The sequence below is a fragment of the Athalia rosae genome, chromosome 2 (genome assembly GCF_917208135.1).
Source record: "Athalia rosae chromosome 2, iyAthRosa1.1, whole genome shotgun sequence".
Classification (NCBI taxonomy): domain Eukaryota; kingdom Metazoa; phylum Arthropoda; class Insecta; order Hymenoptera; family Athaliidae; genus Athalia; species Athalia rosae.
This window is the reverse complement of record NC_064027.1, coordinates 11,162,265-11,187,537: the sequence shown is the minus strand read 5'-3', so window position 1 is coordinate 11,187,537 and position 25,273 is coordinate 11,162,265. Positions and strand designations below refer to the sequence as shown.

The 25,273-nt window shown below is 38.1% G+C and overlaps 2 protein-coding genes across 8 annotated transcripts; one reads left to right on the top strand and one right to left on the bottom strand.

The window, feature by feature from the left end:
• Nucleotides 1-299: 299 nt before the first annotated feature.
• LOC105684088 (probable E3 ubiquitin-protein ligase HERC4) lies at nucleotides 300-8,588 on the top strand. 5 transcript variants are annotated; one of them, XM_012397228.3, is made up of 19 exons: nucleotides 564-954; nucleotides 1,050-1,184; nucleotides 1,519-1,714; nucleotides 1,861-1,971; nucleotides 2,114-2,236; nucleotides 2,409-2,684; nucleotides 2,804-2,955; nucleotides 3,081-3,197; nucleotides 3,300-3,566; nucleotides 3,746-3,873; nucleotides 4,303-4,471; nucleotides 4,720-5,016; nucleotides 5,110-5,313; nucleotides 5,438-5,524; nucleotides 5,607-5,786; nucleotides 5,954-6,264; nucleotides 6,379-6,528; nucleotides 6,616-6,955; nucleotides 7,097-8,588. In XM_012397228.3, the coding sequence occupies exons 2-19, from the start codon at nucleotides 1,182-1,184 to the stop codon at nucleotides 7,247-7,249; spliced, it is 3,264 nt and encodes a 1,087-aa protein (XP_012252651.2). In that variant the 5' UTR covers nucleotides 564-954; nucleotides 1,050-1,181; the 3' UTR covers nucleotides 7,250-8,588. The 5 variants fall into 5 exon arrangements, with proteins under 5 accessions (XP_048505257.1, XP_012252651.2, XP_012252634.2 ...); XM_048649300.1 differs by lacking the exons at nucleotides 564-954; nucleotides 1,050-1,184 and adding an exon at nucleotides 300-437; XM_012397211.3 differs by lacking the exon at nucleotides 1,050-1,184 and having other exon boundaries at nucleotides 564-817.
• A 613-nt stretch (nucleotides 8,589-9,201) lies between these two features.
• On the bottom strand, nucleotides 9,202-24,682 carry LOC105684126 (extensin-like). 3 transcript variants are annotated; one of them, XM_012397264.3, is made up of 7 exons: nucleotides 24,526-24,682; nucleotides 20,253-20,409; nucleotides 17,881-17,984; nucleotides 13,343-13,422; nucleotides 12,845-13,153; nucleotides 11,521-11,667; nucleotides 9,202-11,127 (listed from the first exon to the last, which is right to left on the bottom strand). In XM_012397264.3, exons 2-7 carry the CDS (start codon nucleotides 20,375-20,377, stop codon nucleotides 10,849-10,851), a joined length of 1,044 nt encoding a protein of 347 aa, XP_012252687.2. In that variant the 5' UTR covers nucleotides 20,378-20,409; nucleotides 24,526-24,682; the 3' UTR covers nucleotides 9,202-10,848. The 3 variants fall into 3 exon arrangements, with proteins under 3 accessions (XP_012252687.2, XP_012252704.2, XP_012252696.2); XM_012397281.4 differs by lacking the exon at nucleotides 12,845-13,153; XM_012397273.3 differs by lacking the exons at nucleotides 20,253-20,409; nucleotides 24,526-24,682 and adding an exon at nucleotides 18,899-19,053.
• Between the last annotated feature and the right edge of the window lie 591 nt (nucleotides 24,683-25,273).

Here is a 25,273-nt window from a genome sequence, read left to right as displayed (position 1 = left end):
CACACCAACGCAAAAATCAATAGAAATATTGACTAATGTTATCGCCTCCTTGATTTTAAAATTATATACGCTTTTCATCAATCTGAGATCTGAGAATAAACCGCTAAAAGAGGAACCAAATTATTTCCAAGGATTGATATACTTTGATGGGAAAAAAGCACCACAGTTTGGACATGTGTCCAAAAGGACAGAATTAAAGGGTCACCGGCGATTCTGGGTGACGCTCCTCAACGATGACAGAAAGGTGGTGAATTTATCCAAGACTTCTCAATATGAGGTGGTGCCCCGAGAATTATGGACGCAAAGCTGTTTCCATCGGATTATAATTCGGAGTTACAAGCTTAATTCGACAACCCAATTGTATTGATAAATCCTTCGGACAAAATAGAGAAGGTTGATGTTCGATACCTTGGAACATCCGGTACGACAGTGATATGGTACGATCGTGCTTTAATTATTAGTCCTGTATTTTAAGAGTCTTGAACAACGAATTCAGACTCTCTGAATTCTTTGGTCTCTAATTGGTACCACCCACTGATAAATTTGGTAATTCATGTGGGGAAATACTCACTCTCAAAAGTAACACCGTTGAGAGTAGGGTAGTAGATGGGGTCAAAGAGTGCTCTTTGGATAGGGCATCTACCAATGATACAGTGGTATCTACTCAACGCTACCACTGTTGGCCGCGTCCCCTCCAGCAAATACATACTTGAAATTCCTAAATTTGTGTTCCGCAGCCTTCATTGTGGAGTGCAAAACTCCAAACTGTTCTGAACCCAACCTCAAAGTTCAACGCGACGCAGCCATGGCTATATGGGTTTGCATAATGTCAATTATTCTGACAAATTGCTGCTAAATTTTTCGTTGACAGTTTCGTACATGAGCCATAAATTCACATAACAATATTTCGTACCGTTCAAACACGAATATCAGATTTTTATCTAAAAACTGAAGGTATCAAAAATTCTGATAAAATAAAAATAAGCAAATCAGTTAACTAGCGAATGTCATATAACCTGTTCGGTCACCCACAATCATTTTTTTACAAGTTCAAGATTTCCGCGGAATGATTCGGCTTTATTCAAATCACAAAGCTGGCGGAAACCCCTGTTGCCAGTTTCAAATCCTGCTCACGAAGTTCCATATCTGTTGACGATCCCAATTTACCTCATTAATTCCCTATGGTTAGTATGCCTAATCTCATTTCAAATCTGCCAAGTACCCAATATACCCCCTGTTTGATCAAAATTTTTCAAATTATGCAACCAACCTCTGCTCAATGAAAAAAGTTCTATCTCCAAAGTATGTTATCTGTACCGCAGGTTTCTGGGACATATCGTCAGCATATAGACTGCTAAAAATCTATGATGATTTCATAGTTGTTAACATAATATGGAAACTCATAAATAGATAATAAAATTGAATCGTCCTATGGGATAAAAGGTTTAGGTTTGGCTGATAGATGAAACCTCAGTTTGTATGGCATAATTGATTATTGTCCTTCAATTTATGCTACAGGAAAAGTGTACGAAGAAGCGGCGTATAGGAATTGAACCTGGAATTTTAGTTGGCTCATCAACTCGTGTTATAGACAAAAATATGTTTGGCTGGGGTAGTACCGTACATGGGGAACTCGGCCTCGGCGGTATCGAAGATGAGAACATTCTTGTTCCATGTGAATTGGGGTTTAAGAAGTCTACTCAAGTCGAGCATAGTTAGTATTTTCAGTTTTATGGATACATGTGCCTAGTGTGGACTAACTTTCTTTAAGTTTAAAGGAAAGGATACTGCAGTGGATCTTGTATTTTTTTTTTTTCATTGATCTATAGTAATATCTATGGAATTTCATTCTATACTCAGTTGCCTGTGGTGAAAACTACACTATTGTTATAACTCGAGATGGACAACTTTATTCGTGTGGTAATAATGATCATGGACAATTGGGTCATGATAAACCAAGGAAAAGGTTGCGTAAGTGTTACCTGCAGACTCTCTAAGAGCAAATAGAGACACATATCACAACAAACGTTGTGTGGATCTATTTGCCAAGGCATTTAATTCATCAAACAGGAATGAACTCTCCAGAAAGTGACAACACAATTTTTCTCTACAGAACTTATACCAGGTCTGGATGTATTTGTGTTTAAAAAAGCAGACTGTGGAGCGAGTCACACAATGGCTGTTAACGAGTGGGGTCAATTGTTCAGTTGGGGTTCAAATGCGGATGGCCAGTTAGGTAGTTTTATTAAATATTCAAAACATAGAAGTTAATCACTTGTTGAAACATTTTTAAGTTGCAACAATGCTAGAAAAAATTCAACGATCGAGCATTTCATATTTTACCTGTATACCGGTAATCAGATTCTCACATCCATTGTATTGTTGATGATTCTTCATTCATTCAATAGGAATAAATACGAATAGTACTGATGAGCATACTCCACGGATGGTCAAGACCTTAGGTACAAGCTTCATTGTTCAGGTAGCATGTGGGGCTAAGCATACTCTTGCATTGACGAACAATGGAGAACTCTACGCCTGGGGTTGTAATGAGGAGGGTCAGCTGGGCCTTGGGGTAGAGACGACTAAAGAATTGAAACCAAAGCTTCTTACTAGCTTGGCATCTATCCCTATGTCACATATTGCCTGTGGTGGCTCTCACAGCATCGTCGTCTCAAAATCTGGTAATTTATTCTGATAAATTTTACGGAGTCATGTTTACTGAAGATATGGAAAACAAGAGATAATGATATTTTTCAATCGTTATTTTGTACGTGGATTCATGATGTCTGTGTATTTTTAGGTGCAGTATTTGGTTGGGGGAGAAATACTTATGGCCAGTTGGGCCTCAACGATACTCAAGGTCGGGGTCTCCCTTGTCAACTGAGAACACTTCGAAATGTTAAAGTACGCTTTGTGACATGTGGTGAAGATTTTTCTGTATTCCTGACTATGGTAAGTCACAATTTCTACTATCATCACATTGATAGACCTTAAGTATCATGACTTTAGCTCACACATTCGCATTCACTCCAATTTGTATGAAACCAGAAAAAAATTAAGTATTCGTTTATTTTTAGGATGGTGGGGTTTTCACCTGTGGAGCAGGCATGTATGGACAATTGGGCCACGGGAACAATAGTAACGATATTCTGCCGCGTAAGGTTGTCGAACTTATGGGCAGTACTGTTACTCAGGTGAATGGGTTGTCATACATTTAGAGTGTTTAGTTTAGTATTAGGTAATTTTTTTTTTTTACTGTCCCAATGACGGCTGTTAACGTTCTTCTTCCTCTCAAGATATGCTGTGGTCGACGTCATACTCTTGCATTAGTTCCTTCTAGAGGACGAGTTTACGCTTGGGGTCTAGGTGGAGCTGGACAATTAGGGTGTCGAGTTTCTAGAAGTGTCACCACACCACAAGTAGTACTTGGCCCTTGGGTTTCGCCGAATGGAGTTGCAATGGTCACATCTGACAAACCATCTACTCCTCATTCTGTCGATTGTGTTGTGCGGCATGTTTTCAGTGGTGGAGATCATTGCTTTGCGGTGGTAACTCATAGAAAGGTAAATTATTCATTAAATAGCAAATATTTTTTCGTACAATTTTCCGCATTATTCTACCGCTTCGTCTTCGGTGGATATTTTTATATCCTTTCACTCGATTTTCCTGCATTGCAGTGTTCATAAGAGCTCATTTGTTTGATACTAATTTTGTCTGTTACTGTAGTCTCTAATTTTTACAGGATAATATTGCACCTGACGACTGCAGAATACTGGAACCGTCGTCACAAATACTAGTAGTCACAGAGGAACAGCTGGGAGCTTGTCAAAGAGTGCCAAAGGAGGCACCTGTTGATCATGACCTTCTCACGTGAGTACCATGTTAATAATTGAATTTTGAATGTTAAAAATATATCGATTAACTCCGACCCCATTATATGTAATATCATTGAGGCAGCAGAAAAAAACTAGAATATTGGAGTTTAGTTAAAACTTAATGTTGTGACTTTAAAGTGATGTAATCCCTCCAAGTATCGTCTCATAATGTATGTTGAGAGAATCGGGATTCATCGGCAATATAATATAATTGACTTAATTTAATTTAATTTAGCATTCGATCCTTATTTTTTGTTGAACTTTTATTTTATATCATTAACTGTATATTTTGACAAAGTTGACCTAAAATTTTTTGGTTCTTTAATTATTTTTGGTGAATCTTCCAAATTTCGATCTTTGACCCTTTATTTATGTATCATCTGTTTATTTGAGTAAAATAGCAATGATTAACTGTTGAGTACAGATATCTAGAGACTGTATTCAGTAGTCAGGCTTGTCTAAATGCATCATTCTTGCTTGCGGATGATGCTCATTATGGCTGTTCAAGCAAGCAACATGGCGTGGATCTTGAACTTGCAACAAAATTGTACACAACTATAGCCGATCTTGACAACAGTACTATCAAAGAACTGGTGAGCGTAATACCGCGTTACACTATTATAAATGAATATTCAAACAACACCAAAAAACCACTGATTGTGAGTCTCCATTAGATAGAAATGCGTAAATTTTCCAATTAAACTTCTATCTGGTGCAAATAGTTTCAATGAAACATCTGTTTTTACTATTCATTCGGATTTTTTACTTCAAAATTTCGTTTCATAATTTTATTTTTGTAATACATATTGAATTTCTATTGTAACGACACCGATTTTTCTAGATTTTTACCTGTGTGACAGAAAGTCTATTACCAACACTTATGCCCTCACCTCCCGATGTTGAATCATTGCGAGTTTATTTGACGCTGCCTCTTTATCAAAGTTTTAATGACCCTAAACTTTGTAACAAATTACACAAGCCATTTTCAAGAGCAGTCTTGCAACTCAAACCAGAAGCACTAAAAGTCGTTGGCTTGTGGTGGAGTCGAGCACCTATGAAATATTTTGAAAGATTAATTCAGATTTATAAATCCATTGTCCTATATTTCTTACAACAATCAAAAGCCAGCGAAAATAAGGTATATGAATCATTCGTCCTGAGATATATCGATTATATACGCTATTGATACTTAATAATAAATCTCACCATCTACCCAAACATTTTTTGGCAGATACCGTTGTGGGAGGCCAATTCACTACACAGCACCTCTTTACAACTTGCCTTAGATATGTTGAGATTTCTAAATAAACTAAATCATTCAACAGCTGATGGACTACGAGTACCATATGATTGTTTCCATTTACCAGACCTACCAGATTGTGTTGACATCAGAGCCGATTATGTCAAATGGTTTACTGAAAAAGATCCGCACGTAGTACGTATAACATAAACCAGTCTGTATCTTATATCAGTAAATGGTTTCCTCAAAATACTCTGGCAGTCGTACTATATCAACATCTCATTTCGAACATCTGATTGAACTTTAACTTCATTTACAGCAACGCAAGATATTTTTCTGCAATTACCCTTTTTTGTTTGATGCACAAGCTAAAACAATGTTGTTGGAAACAGATCAAGCAATACAGGTATGAGGTGATCCTTTATTTCCATATATTACCCATGTTCTTCTGATAATAAATCACCTTGAAATGTTGTTAATCTCACCAGATGCAGTCAGCAATGAATGAAGCAGCCACTAGAGCAATAACCCAAATGTTGTTCGCTCCCTCCGGTGCTGCTAATATCAGTGCTTATGTAACACTAAATGTATCGCGGGAAAATTTAGTAGCTGATGCATTAAGAGAGTTATCTCGATATCATTCCAGAGATTTGAAGAAGCCTCTTAAGGTAAGTTTCAATATGATCACCGAAAATTACTATGTGGAAGCATCTCTCATTATCACATTTACATAATGAACAATCAACAGACTCGGTAGAGTCTTGCGCTATGTTATACTGACATAGTCCAAGTGAAAAGCTCTGTCTTATGAACATATGTGGATAAAATTTGATAGGTGAAATTTCATGATGAAGAAGCAGAAGATGCAGGTGGTGTTAAAAAAGAGTTCTTTATGCTTTTGCTCAGAGAAATATTAGATCCAAAGTACGGAATGTTTAAGCAATATGAAGAAACCCGAACTATCTGGTTCAGTGAAGACTCCCTCGAAGATGAAGATATGTACTCCTTGATTGGGCTGTTATGTGGATTGGTTATTTACAACTTTATAATCATTGATCTGCCGTTTCCATTGGCACTGTACAAAAAGTTGTTAGGTGAACCAGTTGGACTTGCTGATATAAAGGATATGTCACCATTTCTAGCAAAGTACGTTGATAAACTTTCTGAGTCTGCTGTGACTGTAATATCATTTGTTTGTTTGGAGTTGTAACCTTTAATATGCCGATCATAAATTGTTCAAAGTGGATCCTTTATTTACAGAAGTTTGCAAGATGTACTAGATTATAACGAACCAGATATAGAAGATGTATTCTGTCTACATTTTGAAGTAACGAGGGAAATTTTTGGCGAACGCAAGATTTTTGAACTAGTAACAGATGGTAGTACGATTCCTGTTACACTAGACAACAAGTATGTTGTGCATTTTCTACCATCGGCTTATCTTGTAATAATGAATCTAATAATTGACGTGATGAATCTCTTCATTCTATTTTCCAGAAAAGAATTCGTTGACTTGTACGTCGATTATATTCTCAACAAATCAGTAGAATCACATTTCAAAGCGTTTCATGAAGGATTCCACAAGGTATGCGGGGGACGTGTGTTAGAACTATTCCACAGCCATGAATTAATGGCTGTCGTTGTGGGTAACGAGAATTATGATTGGGAAGAGTTGGAAAGAAACGCCGTGTACAAAAATGGTTACTCCAAGGACGATCCGACAATAGAAATGTTCTGGAAGGTTTTCCACGAACTTCCATTGGAAGAAAAAAAGAAATTCCTCCTATTCTTGACAGGAAGTGATAGGATACCCATCCAGGGAATGAAAGCTATCAAGGTAAGTGCGTTTCAATATTCATCTCCTGGCTAAATTATTTCAGAAGACTGTGCTCTTGATTACTTTTGATCCGTTGCGATCTTCCGTTCGTGTTATATTTCCCAGAATTTTTTACCGATTGGTTTGAGTCTTTTATTTCAGATAACAATTCAGCCAATGGCGGATGATCGATTTTTGCCAGTAGCCCACACGTGTTTTGATCTATTAGATCTACCCCGGTATCAAACACGCGAAAGACTGCGTTACAAACTTCTCCAGGCCATTCAGCAAACCCAGGGATTTTCTTTGGTTTAATTGACTCTTGATTCTGGACTAACATAAACTAACATCTAGCAAGAGAGTCACCACATTTAGAACTTTGTATAAATGAAAGCCTGTAATCATGGATATTGCAGGATTAGAAAACCTACTGTTCCTTTATAATGCCTGAATTTTTGAGGAAGTGCAAATCCAAAATACATATTCATATGGACACGCGAGAGAAATAGTTTGATCACAATTAGGCTAAATTGGAAATATAATGATAGAAAATTAGGAAGCAAACTTGTTTTTTAATTTATTCAATCGAACACTTGTATGAACTGGAAGGACTATTCAAGTATCTTTAAACCCAGATTAATCTACCCAAACAAAATGCATGGCGTAATTTTTGCTCACAGCCAGCCTGCTTTCATAAGCCTGCATTTATGACTTAGGAGTCCGAGTTACTGTCAATCAAGCAGGCACTACTACAAAGATGTGTATCACACGAATTCGATCGGGTATCTATATCATTGCTTCCCTCAATGAATGCAGCTCATTTGTGGTAAGGAATAAAACTGGATTATCATTTGGCGTGTTTAAAACTGTTTGAAATCTATTTCCATCATTGTACAGGAAAACTTGAGTCAATTATCGACCTATGAAGAGAATAGCTAACACACGGCATCTTTGCCATGATCCTGAAATATAAAAACTTCTATTTTTCTACAACAAATGTGGATAAGTGTGTAAAGGCAGAACTTGCTTTCTTTTAATCTTGATAGATATATTTATTTTTTTAAGAATTTATATTTGTTAAGCATATCAACCAGTTCACCTGATCAATTTTACGAGTCAAAGGAGTGGTAATAATAAGCATGCGAGACCCCACCAATTAATTCAGTTTCTGATGTTAGATAAGAAAGAGTAATATTGATGAAATTTCTTGTATATTTAAAACATTGGGTGTTAGGCCTTCTTTACTCCCAGGCTCCATATATGGTCCCATTTGGATGACATTATGGTGTTCATGGTGTTGCAATTATTATTTATTACAAACGTAGCTTTATGAATATGGTTTTGGCAGTAACTCTGGACAGAACTTTAAGAATTTTTCAGACTTTGATAATAAATTCGTCACTAAATGCACCACTTATCCTATCATCTAAATTGCTATAATTTATGATGGAACCATTGCATTTTTCTTATACTACTGGTGGCATTTCTTCTTTTTTTTATTTCTCATAATTATCGAATAAAGGCAAGCCTTACTTTTGACAACACTGTTGGTGATATTAATTGATAATAAACAGATGAATAATAATATAAACTATAGTATACACTGTTATATATCTTGTATTGTGACTAATAAATAACGAAGTGCTGGAAACAACCTCAAGGATTTCCTTTTCTTCTATTTGTCTCTACATACAAAATATTGCACACTTGATGCGACAACCTTTAATTCCTACTTAATTGTTGCTACGTAACCTTTCTCCGAAGATTACCTGATCTTCACTCTGTGTCAAACCAAGGCAAGGATATTTGAAACCGGGGTACTCAAGCATAACCATAATGACAGGAACCACTGAACTCTACTATTAGAGTTCAGTGACTGAACGCTCGCGTGTTTTGTTTACGAGAACAGCATTCTGGTTGGGGCTGTTACAGTGAAGGACAAAGAGTCTCGGTTGAGCTATCTCACTCTGCAAGTTACTTCGCTACCCCCACCACGAGAGTGAGTTTTCCAGTCATAGAGTTCCAGTATATTTCTATTTCACTGATTGGTACTTCGCTGCTTCAGTCCACTTCAGTCAACGCACTGAACTCTAGTATACGAGTTCAGAGTTCAGTGTACTCAACACCAGGTGCACTTAGCTACACGCGTGCTTCAACTTCGGCTCACTGGTACACTCTAAAACCAACTGACAAGTGAAACACAGCACGAAGACAGGGTATATTGAGGGGCGAATCAATTAGACACGCACTAATTGTAAGCTCGCAGGTTGTTTATTTATATTTATTTATTTATATGTTTATTCGTTTACGTTAATATATTACATCGTTACAAATTCCTCATTAGTTGAACATAATAAATCGTATTATTCGTTGTTTAATTATGCTATATAAAATACGTCCATCTTCGAAATGATCTCTTGTTTGAATTTATTTTTATTACATTTTTTATACACCAAATGAGTGCATGCATATTTTAACCTATGAGTTTATCTCATGTTTATCTCATCCATTATTATATTCCGGGTGAAGATGGCACTCGATAATTGAAGCGGTACTTATTTAAAGTCGTTTTTCGTCGCACAAAGCGTTAGTTTTTATCGATGGGTTGCGAGCCAAGCAAATATACTGCAGGACATGCCATAAGGCCTTTAATACCTTCAACGCCTATAACTCCATATTTTGATAATTCGCCTTTTGAAATACGCGAGAGAGAGAGAAGAAAAATAAATATTAAAAGTAACATTCATATAAAAATAAGAGAAACGCATCGTGGTAGTTTAAAATTGATGATCTCTATGGAGGGATAGTTTAGTGTGTTTATAACCGATCAGTTCTGTACATATAACTTGTCACTCCAAATAGGGAATAATTAATATTGTACACATATTTCACTTATACATATAGAAGATCATTCTGTTTTGTCTAACATACTCCTTTCGTCGAATAAATTTGCAAGGTTCTTCTTATTTTTTTGTATCAAGACAAAAAGTTTTGTCTCAATAACAATTCATGATTGTTATTTTTGATTTACATTAAATACAGCATTGTATTTTTTTTGTAATTCCGTTACACCACTAATAGTTTGGATAGAGTTTCAATTAGTTGGCTGAACCATGCTGAACTTATCGAAAGATGCCACAAAACCTGTACGAAGAACACCAAAATAATTTTGTCATTTGATAATGGAAAAATCGTTGAAGTTGTTTCGACAAAATATTCCTCCAAGTGTTGATAATTTCAGATCCATCATGGCGATGAATTTGCAGGCGATACACAAATAATCCACAATAAAAAAGAGAAAGAAAACAGCAACTGTGCAAATCAAAGCTGTTTTCGTAGAGAAATTTGGAGTGCGAGGCAACCATTATTTAAAAAGGGATCCGGGCGTAAAAAAGCAGCAGCGAGGGCCAGTGCCTCGCGTAGCCCCCGCACGGCCTCGGGCCCAAAAAACTAATCGTCCCTAAACCCTCCATCTGCTTTAATAAGCTTTTGAATTTAATTTTGCAAATTTAATCGTAAAATGTAAAATACGTATTTCGAAGTGCAACTTTGCACTTTCGGCTGCGAAAGAAAAAGCCGACGACGCCAAGTAAGGAATAGCACCCTGTTATTTTTGTGTCCGTATGCAAGCAACAATTGAAGTTGCAGACATTTTTATAGGATTTTTATGAGCTCATTCGAAAATCGGTAATTCGATTTCATCTCCTTTGCGGATTAATAAATATTCGTCGAGAATTATTAATCGAATGTGTATAATCGCACACCTATACAATTATATTTATAACATTTATGTGTTCAGGGATGGAGGGGCGGGAAGGATCGGGCATTGCGGAGGAACCAAAGGAGAAAGAGTGAGAGAGAAATAGATAGGCGAATTTGGTTCCTCGCGGAATTCGATTACCGGGTGCTAATAATTAGTGCTGGTATCCGGGGGAAAAGTACTGAGTACCAGGGGGAGCTCGGTATCCGGGATACGTGCTGTTCAATGCGTGTTGGGCGAAAAATCCGCTGTAATCTTTTCTGACACGACGTGGCCTGACCGCCGGTCCCTTAGCCAACTCGAGCCTCGCTCTGTTCTCAGCTTCTGCTTGAATCTTTACCGATTCTGGGGGCCACTTTTGATCCCCTCTCATGTTTCCGTGAATTGTCGCCATCGTTGCTGCTGGTTGAGCGTGATAAACCGGCGCCGGTATCTGCGGCAAAACGTGCGTAATCGTATAGGAAAATTATTTCGTTATTTATTGTTCATGCACTATATAGAAAATATAACGTATACACATTGAAAAGATGAATAGAAAGAGAGAGCAAACTTAAATGAGAGCAGGGTAAAGTACTGTAAACCTGTTAGTTGATTTCAAACGAGGTACATGAGGGTAAAAATAGAAGCAAATGCTTTAGCTCAATTTTGACATATCTTCCTGCCTCGCTGTACTGTAACAATATTTTTCGAGAACAAGTGCAACGTAATGCTTGAAAAATATTATTTTGATATCAGTTTTTGTAACTGTTGTCATTTTTCTCAGTAACAATAATTCTTCGACCTTTATCCGGCAAATGTTCAAAGCATGAAGATTGTTGAAAATTACCTGAGAAATTGGTGGCTCAGGTCTGAGGGTGATGAGAGAAGGGGGTGGTGCGTACGCTGAAGTTGGTGTTGAGGATACCAAGTGCTGCGGGGGCTGTTGTGCTTGATGAGGATAAACTTGAACGCCCTGGTGTGGTGGTTGATTTTGCTGAAATTCAATCCATATGATATATTCATCCTGACAACTGAACGTGACCATATGAAAAGTCAGAAAGCGTCTCCCGTTTCCCACAATTGAAACAAAAATTTTGGGCTCTCCACTGATGACATAAAAAAATTTCACTTTAAAAAATAATGTATAATGCACGGAGGGGCGAGAGGCAGTAAAATACGTGAAATCGCCATATATCTTCACCCCAAACATTCCGGTAATGAGAGCTCTGTTTCTGAGAGTGCATAAAAAACACGGTGAAAATGAAAATTACGGATCCGGGAGTAAAAATAACTTTTTTACATGCTCTGCAGCAAACGAGAAAAAAAACAAACAAATACACAACTGCGTATTTACTTCGGTTAGAGGCAATTCGATGTGAAGATTGTGAGAGTAGAATACAAATACATCAACGATTGATCATCGCGAGTGGTATATCCATTTAATATGGGTGTCCGTGAAGCAAAATTTTTTCATTAGACGACACCATTGGCCATGCCACCATCAAGATTTTGGAAAGAAAATGGATTCGCCGATCATTCAAATACAAAAAACTAATGATTCGATACAATTCATATATTTTTGTTAACATTGAAATGACTGACAAGTAAAACGACGAGCGCTGTGAAGGTATACTACAACGAACACGAATCTGAATTTTGATCACCATTTATCCAAGCTGCCGTTTTCTGGATTTTCGACTTCAAAAACTGAATAAGCTGACAATGTTTCCAACTTTTTCATCAATTCTTGTCTGTTTTCCGGAATAAAGTGAGGGCACTGCATGAATGACGGAGAAGAGATTGTCATAATACTGAATCAAGAACACACGCAATAGCAAGAAAGAAAAGTTGGTCCATATCGAAATAACAGATTGGTTCAAATTGTCAGGAGGGAATGAAGGGGTACAAAAATCAAGTTGACTGCCGCTGGCAGGCGGCTATAATTAGCAGGTATAATACCAGAGCAGAAAGTGTCGATGTAAATCCTTTTGCGTCGGTAAAAAACCTCCGGCATGACTTTCATAGATTCAAAAAATGTTTTAAATGTCTCTGCGTAGTTGAGTGAAAATAGTTCGGGAATTACTTTCCTCCGACTTTCGGAGATGGTCCACGTTCGCCATTTTTACCCTACTTATATGTATTATCAGAGCACCGTTAGAACGCAAACAAACCTGTTGAGGGGTAACAGGTTGTTGCCACGGAGCCTGTGGTGGCTGTGATTGCCAAATCGGTTGTTGCTGGTTACGGTAACTTGGCAAGGGTGACGTAGCCGGGGGTGTGACAGGCGCCCAGCCTTTGGGTGCTGGTGACTGGAAGTTCGAGGGTTGACGAAGGGTGCCCCCGGGGCTTACGGGTGATGGAGAAGAGGGGAAGTTCGCGAGCGAAACTAAACCTTGAGGGACCTGAGAACTAGGGGGTTGAGGAGACGGACCGGAAGCCGGACTGCTTCCGTACGACGCGAATTCTCCCACACCTCGTGTCTGTCCCAAAAAACAAAGAGAAAAAAACAGCTGTTATCTGCAATGTACGTTACGATTCGCGTAGTTCGACGTCAAATGGATACGTCCCCCGTAAGTATAATGTTTTCTGTTTTATTTTTCGTCTCTTTTTCCTGCATTTACTCATTTATGTGTATTAGTTTTAACGTAGGTAATAAAATCGCTATTTACCTTCGATTGAACCGGGTCTTGTTCGACGTAATTGAATTGTTGCTCTTCCAACGGTGGGGGCCAAGCCACTCGCTTCAAACCTGCAAATACGTACTCCGATTATTCTCGAGAGAATAATCATATAACAATTGATTTTCAGAATTTCAAACATCTGAATTGTCTCATTTGATTCATTATGGTTGTCATATCGTTGCATGAATTCGAATATTTTGCAACGTACAATCTGAATGAGGGGTTGATAATTAACGAAAAAATTAGAAAATAACGGTCTGTATGTGAATGTTAATCTAAATGTGAGTATCGATCGCAATGGCTCCGTTGATTTGGATGAGGTATTTCTAATTTTTATTTACGTCACAAATTCTTTTTTTGTGGAATAATCATTCTTTTTCTCAAATTGTACGTGTATTATAAGGCTCGATCTCTGTGACCGTTCAAATTTTTTTTTTTCGTACTTCTTCCGATTTTCTAAGAAAATTTTCATGAATATCCCTACTCATGCATACGTATACATATACGTAGCGTTGTAGTTCATAGCTACATAGACATGTATATTAAAATAGTAACTCGTGTATTTGGCTGCGGTCCCTGCATCTGTGCGTCAAGAGCTGTTAGTGAGTCAAGCTAGTTTATTTATATCGGGAAACACGAAAAATGATATAGGGCTACATTACCATAACACAACGGAATCTTGTTCAATTAGTGACGTTTATTTTTAAAATTGGGGAAACTAGAAACCCCGATAGAGTTTCAGGCCCAGTATCATATTATACAGCATACCGGCCTATTCGCAAATTGGTATAATCATAGGTATATTGAACTACAACTCGTATGTATATTTTGCAAAAGCGTGCACTAGGGCTTCGGAGTAGAGGTGAGACAAGTGCAATAAGAGTCTGAAATAGTAAACTCAACTTGAATAAAAAGACGCTTTTAATACTTGTGTGTCAAAGAAGCTGCGGGTATAATGTGGAGGTCCTAAGATCAGGAGGGTGTAATCCTCGAAAAACCGCGGATAGCCGAAACGGAAAAAAACCCAAAAAGAGGACCACGTTCTTACGATTTTTTCATTTTAATTATTGTTCATAGTATTTGTTGTATTTCTGTTTGCTACAGAAGGCTCAAATTTCATAATACTGCATGAATCCATCGACATTATCTGTGATGGATCTATCATGTCGGAAGGGCTTGTGGAAGAATCAGACTCAGAATATTCTGCGGCGAGTTTTTTTAAAACTTAATTTCGGCGCAAGGTGTCAATTTATGGTGCAGATGACGTCATTCGCCACCTGACAATGAATTAAAGATCCGCAGATACGTATGTTCCAATACTATTAGCCAAATACCGAGAGCAAGATTATCCACCGGATCATCGTTACGGTAGTGGCCAAGTTTATTTTTGAAAATTAATGTTGCCACATTGTCGCGGGAACTCGGAAGAATCGGCCTTGTAATCTCAGCTATTTTCAGATGTTAACGAATTACATCGGTCCTAATATCCTTGCTTGTGAAAATAATCCCAATGGGCTATATGTCGCTCCGCTCCGTCGAAAGGTACCCGTTACACCGCGATCATTTTATGATCTATTTTTTCCGCGTTTTCGAATATTGATCGCACCTCGTTCATCGTCCGCAATAAATATTCACAATAATTTCGAACACCTTTCTCGCCTATTGACAGCCATATTCAAACTTGGAAAACAAAATTAACCAATGTCAAGATATAACAATCGACTCACAGACATGAAAGAATCAGCCATCAGAGCAACAGCCGTTTTATAATTGAAACATTCTTGTAAGATTTGTGGAATTTTGATTATTTTTAATGAAAACATTGAACAATCAATATAATTGAGGAGCTCCATGATCAACCAGAATCTGGTGTTTTTAGAAAAATCGCAGTTTTAGAGGTATATTGCAAGTCTCTTGGCAATTTCGGGAAATAAAATGTTTTCAAACGTTTTCAATTAGCTTTCCTCCGTTCAACACCCAGTCAATTTAACAACCATCTTTCTGGTTTTCAGTCTCTCGTGTCACAAATATTTTTTATAATTTTCCACGTCGTGCAGTCATGTATAATAAACAATCTGGTTGGAACTTTATTATGACGATTAATATCATTTTTATGCGCGTATACTTATAATTTACAAACATGAAATATACCCTACATTTCGTTGCACGGGTGCGCTATAAAAATTCAGCAGCACCGGTGGGCGGAGTTGATCATAAATTCTTGGGCCAACCATGGCCAACTATTTTATAGATCACTTTTTACTCGATGGATTTGTGGTCACTCGCCGCGTCTTCGGGAACAATTACATATTATGATAATAATAACAATAATAATAAGAATGATAATTTGTTATCACGTTCGGAATAGCCTGACAGTATACTTGTCTACAGATGCCTTGATTTCAATTTCAGGTAATTTGTATTGAAAGATTTTTACCACGGTAAATTAATCAATTGGATTATGAAAAGTTTCGAGCGAAATAAAAGATAAAAATGATTAGACAATGATTGAACAATTATTATAGACGACTATCAAAATGAATAGTGAAAGTTGTTGTATACACACAAGGTCAAATGTTGTATAATTCATCGAGGGAATATCGATTTTTTGTGTTGGTTCGTTTGGAAAAAAAAATAAGACAGAAACGAAAAAACAAAATGATCAATCAAACAAATCATTAACAATTCTCAATCCGTCACTGTATCTTTGATCTTTATTAATTCAATCATAGGATTCAAATTCGAATCACCTATAATGAGGAAATTATTACTCATCACTTTGTTCAGTTTCTGTTGGGTTATTTTTTGAAATTTTTGTACAGTCTGCTGTGGAGCACGTGATATTTTGTGTCTTTGTTTATTTATTCATACATATGAGTACATGTAATTACGAGGTGGAGATATGTAAAAGTTTCAGAGTCTTTCGAAACATCGTATCATACTGCACCTGACAATGAGATTGATGTTTCTTTTTTGGTACTCGAATGAGTTTTTTTTTCAACTTATGCGACCACGCAAAGCATTTGCGTCCGCGTGAGAATATTCTGTCGTTGGTGTGACAAGTGAACTCACCAAATAAGTAAGTAATGCAAGTATAAGTAGGAAACTTGTCGTAGTTGTCACAACTATCATGTGTCAAGAGTGCAAAGTAATAAATAGCATGCTGCGTTTCTCTGTGAATATTACCAAAAAGCACCACACTCGCAAGCATCATAATTGGATCACGAAATGGCAATGGCAATGGCAATGGCAATGGCAATGGTAATAGCTGTGCGGATAAACATGCTGTAGAATTAAAATGAAAAAACTAATAAACGTACACGGATCAAGCAAAGAAAATGGAGATGTACGCTATACGATTGAAGTGAACATACTTTTGTTTTCCAAAATGTCTTCTACTCTAGCCCGCGGTGCCTCCGTCGGTTTACCACGGTTGACTATTAATTGTCGCCCAACCTGGCAATAGTTTTGGCTGCCTATATCTCTCTAACAGTTTCTATTGGTATACCAATATGGATGCCCGAATTTAAATTTTCCCAGTTCTCTTCGGTGATTCGAGAGACGACATCGTTCCGAGGTATAGTGGGGACGACGCGACGGTGTTTTGAGCGTGCGCGCGATTAGCGAATAGATTTTGAACCTGGATTTAGGTATTCTATGTCATGCACCTAATGATAAGAAAAACGATTTGGTATTAGGTTGTCTGCTGATGTGATGTTTCATTATACTAGCAAGGGGTGAAAGAGGGTTGATTTTACCTCGGGCCGGATGCAAAAGTAGGCGACAGTAGCGGCCATCGTAGGGGCAAAAAGGGGGCCAGCAATCGCGATAGCGGCTACGGGGACGCAACAGACGACGAGCTTCTGTTGTCGTCAACGTCGACCTGCTGCAAGGCGTTTTTGCGACGTCTTCGGGTCAGTTGAAGAAGCGAAGAGTATAATCAAGCGATTGCGGGTAACAGCGAAGCGTTCGGAATTCAAAGAGATTATAAAACAGAAGGAATCGCCAAAGACGAAACACAATGTCAGGGATTCTCGCTGCAAATCTCCAAAATTGTTGTAAATCCACATTGCCGAGGTTCGAAGGAGACTAAATATGCAGATTAAGATCTTTATTTAACATGGATATCATGCGATTCACACTTTCTTGTCGTTTCTCCATCTTTCAATTCGTCACACGTATATTCCCAGTCTATGGGTTATCTTAGATTTTATTCGAGGATATATTAGCAATTATATACATGCATATTCGAACTTATTAGCACGAATTCCGTTCGCTGGTCGTTTGGCTCAGGTTTTTGATCCGGTCCAAGTTACTTCCCCGTTAATTTCTTTATACCCTTGTAATCGCATTCGTTATCTAGGAATCGCTGCATAAAATTGAATTATGACAACGACGGTTTAAAATAATTGATGCAAGTTGTACCCTAGGCATGCAAATGACATCATGTTATATGCTGTGATGCATAGCATTTTTGTCAATCGAGGGATTTCCATGCTGCAGATTATAAATAAGTAAGAACTCACTAGGTTGTCCTCCATTGCGTTGTCTGGCTTCCTCTTCTTCGAGCATTCGAAGAACGGCGCTATTCTGCAGGTTCGCTGGTTTAGCCAACTGGTTGAAGTCGATTCTGAAATGGAAATTATTTCAGAATGACTAGATTGCTTCTGCAAAAGAGGAACGATTTGAATAGTAGTATCTCATGAAATTTCCCAGTAGTATCTCGTGAATTTTCCCTTTCGGTTTTAAGTATTTTGTCTGAATCTTTGTCCACTATACGTATTGTATAGGTAAGGTGACTCAAAGGATCGGCCTAATTTAAAGCGCGAATAAAAGCTGAAGTGTAAACGAATCTGATTAACTTCTGGTTATCCATATCTACGAATTATAGAAGGACGAAGCTCTCGTTTATTTTTTAGAGTTACGAAAAATCTTGATCCATTGCAGAAAACCTGCTGAAAATCTTCAGGTGCTGATTGCTCAGAATCTGATTGAAAGAATAATTATGAAACAAGTATACCGACAGAATGGGAATAATTTGCGAACTGGATAAGATTTTAGTATAGATAACCACGTTGAAATGAATTTGCAATCATATATGACTTGTGTTTAATATTTCTAATTGTTATCGCAAGTTGTTGTCATTCTGACAGCGACTCTATCGGAACTCCTCTTTCGATAGAGTGCAACAGTTTCTCGGCAATTGATAGAGATTTTTTTTAACTTTCAAAAACTACACACGAAAGCTTCATTCTATCAGTTTTCAGAAGAACAGAGTTCTGTCAAAGCGAGTCCAACTTTGATTCGTTATATTCCAAAATTATGAACTTATTTTTGCGGGGGAGGTATAGCATCCGATGTATCGATAGCGGAGTTCACTTGTTAAAATTTATACATGATTCGCTTTTGCTTCCGTTATTATGATATTTCTGATATACACGCGCAATTAGAGAAAAAATTTCTGTTAGAGTGAATTGATCCCGCACAGTGTGATATTAAAATTCGACGGATAAAAAGTATTTTTTTCGTATAATGTAATTGCACCTTTTTTGGGCGATCATTTTGCTCCGCTCCCGATGGAACAAAACCAGACGCACTCGCGGTAAACTTATGTCTGCCAAATGCAAAACTAAGTCAAGTACAACGCCTTGCGCAAGGGGCCGAAAAGATGAGAGGGTCCCACATTACACGTATACTTATACAGCTAAGTAGACATTTATATACCATAAGGAATATTATATAGTCATATAGGTTGGCGAAGCAAAGCCACACCGAGAGGGTAGTCAGCTTTATATTTCGCCGAAGAAAAATAAGAAGGAGAAGTAGATGGAGATGAAAAGAGAATTGGTGAGAAGGCGCCGAAGAACGTGATGAATAAGTGTGCAGATCGCGAGATGATTATATTTAAATAATATACGTATAGTTATAGGAAATGACTCCCATTCGCTGGACCGACTAAAAATAAGATTATTGCCAATGAAACGGACTCCACGTATAAGTGCGAATCGCTTACTATGGTCTACAAATAGTCGGGCGCTAGAATCCTGCTCAGTGAATCATTATTGGCGTCTAAAATTTTGGCGTCGGTCTCCGCCGTTCTCTTGATCGTTATGGGTATACGTCATCCGTCAATCGGGCGGCCAATATTCGGTGACACATCGGCGGCGTTTTCCCTTGCGCGCAAGTGTCTTTGAGCCGTTGGTATATTAGTATACTATATACCTATATTTTCAACGGCTTTGAACCTCTCGTGGAGATTGAGATGCCACGCCGTCTGTTTATTTGTCTATCCGTCGTTTTTCGTATTACACCCGAACGTCTGATTAGCAACGAGTTGAGCGTGCCAATTCGTTGTTTTCCCATCTACGTGCACATGAGACTTTGCAGTGCCAATCACTAGGTTGGCTATTTTTCGATCCGACATAAATGTTCCATATTTCCGGTCTGATTCGCGTTTTTTTTTCAATTTTCATTCTCAGAGTAATTAAAATCTAAATCCAAGGGGTTCCACGGATATTAACGAGAAGGTTGGTCGCGTCGTCGTTTATACCCGAATGAGTGGAAACAATGAAATTTTGGGATGAGACCAAAAAATGGGGAATTCCAGATTAAGAAGCCTTGGCCTTATACTAATTTTATACACAGCGTATTGCGCGAGCGTATTTTTTTCTCACTCCAAATTTTATATTCTACAGAATCGAATGTATCATCTTATCAACATGTGTTGGAGGCGCAACCTTCTTTTTCTTTCAATTTTCATCTTCATTTCTCGTATTCATTGGGTTCAGATTTCAATTTGGCTCCGCATTCACGTGTCACGCACACGTGTCGTCTGGTTTCTGTTATTATATTTACCTTGAAGAAACAAGTGTGTTAGGGGATGTAGGTAAATTCTTACCCGACTGCACCGTTGGATAAAACTTGGGTTTGACGTTCCAAGGTCTCTTGCACCGACTGCGGAGAGTACAGCTTGATAGGCGAGTTGAATTGCTTGTTCACAAGCTTCGCCCCCTGGCCTGACATCTTATTACTTTATTTATGGTGTCTTCTCACTACTGCAAAAAAGAATAATTACTTTTAATCATTTTTGTACGTACATACCCTTACTTCGATCAGCAATACTATAGGAAAATATGCGGTACATTGCAATGATCTACATCAACGAGGACACGCGTATGCATGTGGATTCGATTCGTGGCTATTACGCGAGAAATAATGATCGTCAAAATTCAAATTTTACGAAATTTTAAAGACGGAAACAAATAAAACAGAGAAAGTTGACGTGGGCCAAGAATTTCTCTTATTGTTGGAATGAAAATTGACAACGAAATTGCAGGGTAGCATAAGTATACGCCGCGTTGTCTCCCGCGCTGTTGTTGGACGTTGATCATGTCTGCGTTGCTATTAATGTCCCCGCGACTACGAGATGCGGACTAAAAATATAAGACCCACTCTCGATAGATCCCTCTATTGACCTTGACTGAAAATGTCGAACGTTGCCCGATATACCCGAACGGGATAACTCGTTTACAACCCCGATTATGATAATTGTCTATTCACGCATGATAATTATGATGTTTCACGCTGACGAATGTGCAGGGAATACAAATCCTGTACATGTATAGGTCTTACACAGGCGTTTCTAATTCTGAAAGAGCAACAACCACGTCGCGCCGTTCATAACATCGCACTCGACCTGCGTCAATAAACATTTGAAGCAGCTGACATATTAGACAAATAATTGATTGCACAAGATAATTTGATATTTTAATAGGATTATACATCAGGTTCTGGCTGAAATGTATAACTTATACGAAAATTGTGCAGAGATTCAAATCCCCCGGCTGGTTAAGCGTAATATAAATCATGCGATGCGAGGATTCTGAAGATTGGCATTTGATGAATGTTGGAATGTGCAGTTGTCGAGTACATCGCAAGACTCGTCTACGTTTAGCGCACGAATAATCGTGCATTTTTCATTCTGGATATTCTACATAGTGAAAATGTTTATTTTGGCTACAATAAATTTGTCCCGAAAGAACTACGTTGCATTACAAGCAACTTTTGTTGAAAACTTGTTTGTCGGAAATATTCCAAATTTCTTCAGACGAATGTATAGAAGGAATTGGTCTTCTCACTCCATCCACCGCGCGACGTTAGGTGTAGGCGAGGGAAAACCATGAGAAAAATTAAATTTCAAACCTGGAGAATGATGTTCGAAGTCTTTTCTGATCATTTTCAAAAAAATTACCCCGTTTTGCCCCGCCTCTCCCTATATGATTAATACAATTTAACGTGGTCGCTACGGTATTTTATTTCGAAAAAAGCTTCGTATATAATAAAAGCTCAGCGTGAACTCAACGTGCACAGATATTTGTTTGTTCACATTGAGCAGGAATTTTAAAACGATACGGCGATCAAAATTGGATACGTGTAAGTATTTTATTGCCGCTTATTTCGCACTTTGTTTGATTTTGTTATCGCATCAACAATCAAAACGATGAATCTTTTGAAAATCGTTCACCTTTGACCTGACAAGAGAAATTACATCTTAAGACAAAGACAAAGTGATTAATATAACTCAAAGTAAGCGAAATTTAACGAGCAGTCGCCATATTTCTATCACCGCAGTGTCTAATCTTCTAACTATATGTATATTTTCTCGTCGCTCTAATAATTTTCTGCCCGATTCGATATCTATTTCTGATTTCTGTCCACCTGTCTTGTTCATTCATTGTCAGCCGGTCCTCTAATTACTCTGCTTTTGACGCGTATAGCCTATAATAATCATATAATGATGATATCTTGCGATACTCCTAATTTTACGAAGCATGTGAATACTAATTTTGTGAAAACTACGTCTATATAGCGGTATAGATAGACTCATAAAAATGGAGAAACATCGGTTCGAAACATTGAGACCGTTGAGTCACCTGTTGACGATGGTTACCAATTTAGCTCGGTCGAGTAACGAAGCAAGCTATAGAAGCCAAATACCGCAACGGCTATGAGATCTCTTTGCTCCCGCGACCTCATCGAATACTCAGGAGCAGATCCTCCGCGTTCACATCTTTTACTCGGGTCAACGCCAAATTTTTTTCCCTCAAAAAAATTCCGGGTATTCTGACACAAGGCTCGCTAACGAAAGTGTGGTTCGCCGAAGGCTGAACGATAAGTTTCAAATACAAGCATGCTCTTGATGGAATTCTGGTTGTACCTATATTCAATTAATTGTACTCTCAAATATTGAAGTTATGAATTTGTTTGGCGTGTCGTACAAACAAACATTTCATGTTACCGCAATTGCACATGTCATAACAGGGAGAATCCGGGAGACCCATGGCGAGGTAGGCAGATTCTGTGAACGGAATACTTATAGCAGACAAATAAAAGAAATAGATGAGTCGACGGAGTATTCTGGAATCTGTGCCAGAAAAACAGGGCCGAGAACACCACGAGCACCGTGAAAAACCGGCATCGTCGGTTATCTCAACATTTGAAGAGAAACAAGAGGAGAGCAGTTTAGAAAGAGGAGAAAACGCAGATCACGACAGCGAATTCAGAAAATCAAGTATCCTCAGAATTTCAGAATTTGAGGGTAATCAATTTTTTTTTGTCGATAGGTACCCACGATTTCTAGATTATACTTTGGAATCCTAAGTTCAGGAGGAATCAGGTCAATATGGCGCGTGGTGAATAGGAGATCAGCCAATTATTTCAGTCAATGAAAGGCATGTAAACGGGATTCTGTACAGCCTATGAGGCTTCTAATTTACTTGTAAAAGTGGCAGATTATGAATTTGCCACAAAAATCTCGCTTCAACCACTCTCTATAAGTGTAACTTTTGATCGAAATCTTCAGAATCGCTCAATTCATCCACCCGGTGGAATGAAAGAACGGTGTAATAGGTAAATGGTGGCCATTGACCGCTGCGATATGAATCTGAGAGGCCAAGAATGTGCGTCCCTGATTCTTAGTTGGCTACTGGTTTCTATTTTTACTGCGGATTCCTCCGGATGTATCGACTTTTCATATTATACGCAAAAAGTTTTTGCCGTGCGACATCCGTGTTCGTAAGATTTCGGAAAAGGTCGGAAAATGTCGGAAAAGTTTTTAGGATCGTGAAAGGCTTGGACCTCCGCAATTCGGCCGGTTTGAATTACTTTACGGTGGGGGTGCAGAGCACCTTATAAATTGGACTTTGGCCCATTGACCATTGACGAAAAACAGGAGGCTCGACAAACTCGATGAGTAATAACAATCACCGATTTAAGATTGAGAACCAGAATAGCCGCCACTTTCCATTTTATTGAGAATAGTTTTTTCAAGAGCATATTTATAAACCCACGGCTAGAGTATTTTTATAATGATATTTTCGCATCACCTGTTACGTAACGCAAATCGGTTGCGGGAATTCGCTATCATAATTCTCTTAACCCTTCCGCCTTTTTTCAGAAATCATTTATAAAAATTATGGAATTACATGCGAACGGAATCTTTTCGATACAACGTAGCGATCCTACAACGATCATGATCACGGCAGAGATGAAATCTGGGATGAAATAACATAAATTTGTTTAACGTTCTGCTATCGATTTTATTAATGCTGCAAATCGTTATCATACCAATACAGGCTACGTCAGGTTTGCACAAACATAAATTCATTTTGGATATGAAATATTTGGCTGAGTATATCACGCGATAGACGTTTATAATTAACGTATCATACCTGATGATAAGTCAAATAATTTATACGCAATCCAAAGGAAGTTCATCGTGACACCATGGTGACTCGCGCAATAAAATATATCATTATTTTATTAATTGACCAAATGTTCATCTGACTATAACTGAATCAATATATGTGTAGCGGTATGTATATGTGCATTAATTATGCAATTGCGGTGGATATTTGCGGAGACTGACAAGAATGATGAATGACATTGATTTAATTGTACAGAGGGAGGATACAACTGCGGTGACGGTTGACAATAATTAAGCTTTGACGACCCTGGCACGTTTATGCGATAGCCACTCATCGAGCTTATGTGTAGGATGCACGCACTTTTATTTCAGCGTCTCGCGATGTCAGGGATCCGGATGGCAAGTAGCGAGTGGCTACTTAAGTTTCAAATAGGGTGAATCACGATTTCGAAAGAGATAAACTTACCTTAAGCGTAAAATGTTACGTGCCGTTCTCCCGTAGGTGGAACACACTGAACTCGAGTAAGCTCAAATGCTGAAAAGCAACCAAGATCTTCTTCCAGTCACCGTTGCCCACCGCGCTAAGCTATTTTCGTATACTCAGCATCTTTGCGAGCAAAAGTTTTGAATTTCTCGAGATTTTCAAGTAACTCATTGGTCAGCACCCCGTCACGCAGTAGTGCCGCGCTATCACTTTATTCTCATTAAATTCCAGTCTAATTTTTGTCATCAACCTGAACAGCAGTCACTCGCATGCCTGTAGATCATATTCTTCAACCGCTGTAGGGACGTCATCATCCTACTTTGCGAGATAATTTTTTTCACATTATATTTTAGTCGTATGACACGATTTCAGACAACGTAACGTTAGTTCTTGGCAGGTATACCGAAGCCAATTATTCAGGACAAGAATAACGTTTTGTTGAACCAATTGTTAGACTTGATAGGATTCATTCAATTGATAAGTGTATTCGACTGTAGAAGATCACATAATCTTTCGTTTGTTCTATCATCGGCACTAACTTGGCTTAATGCTAATGGGTACCTGCTATTGCCGATTTTTAACATTTTCCAAATAACAAAACGTTGACTATAATACGTCCGTAAATAGCGTTTGCTTTGTCATTCCTACGATTATCTTAGGAATTCGTCCGAAATAGAGAATTTTTAAATTGTTTCCTAGGTTACTACGATTAGCTAAAGGATGTCATAGA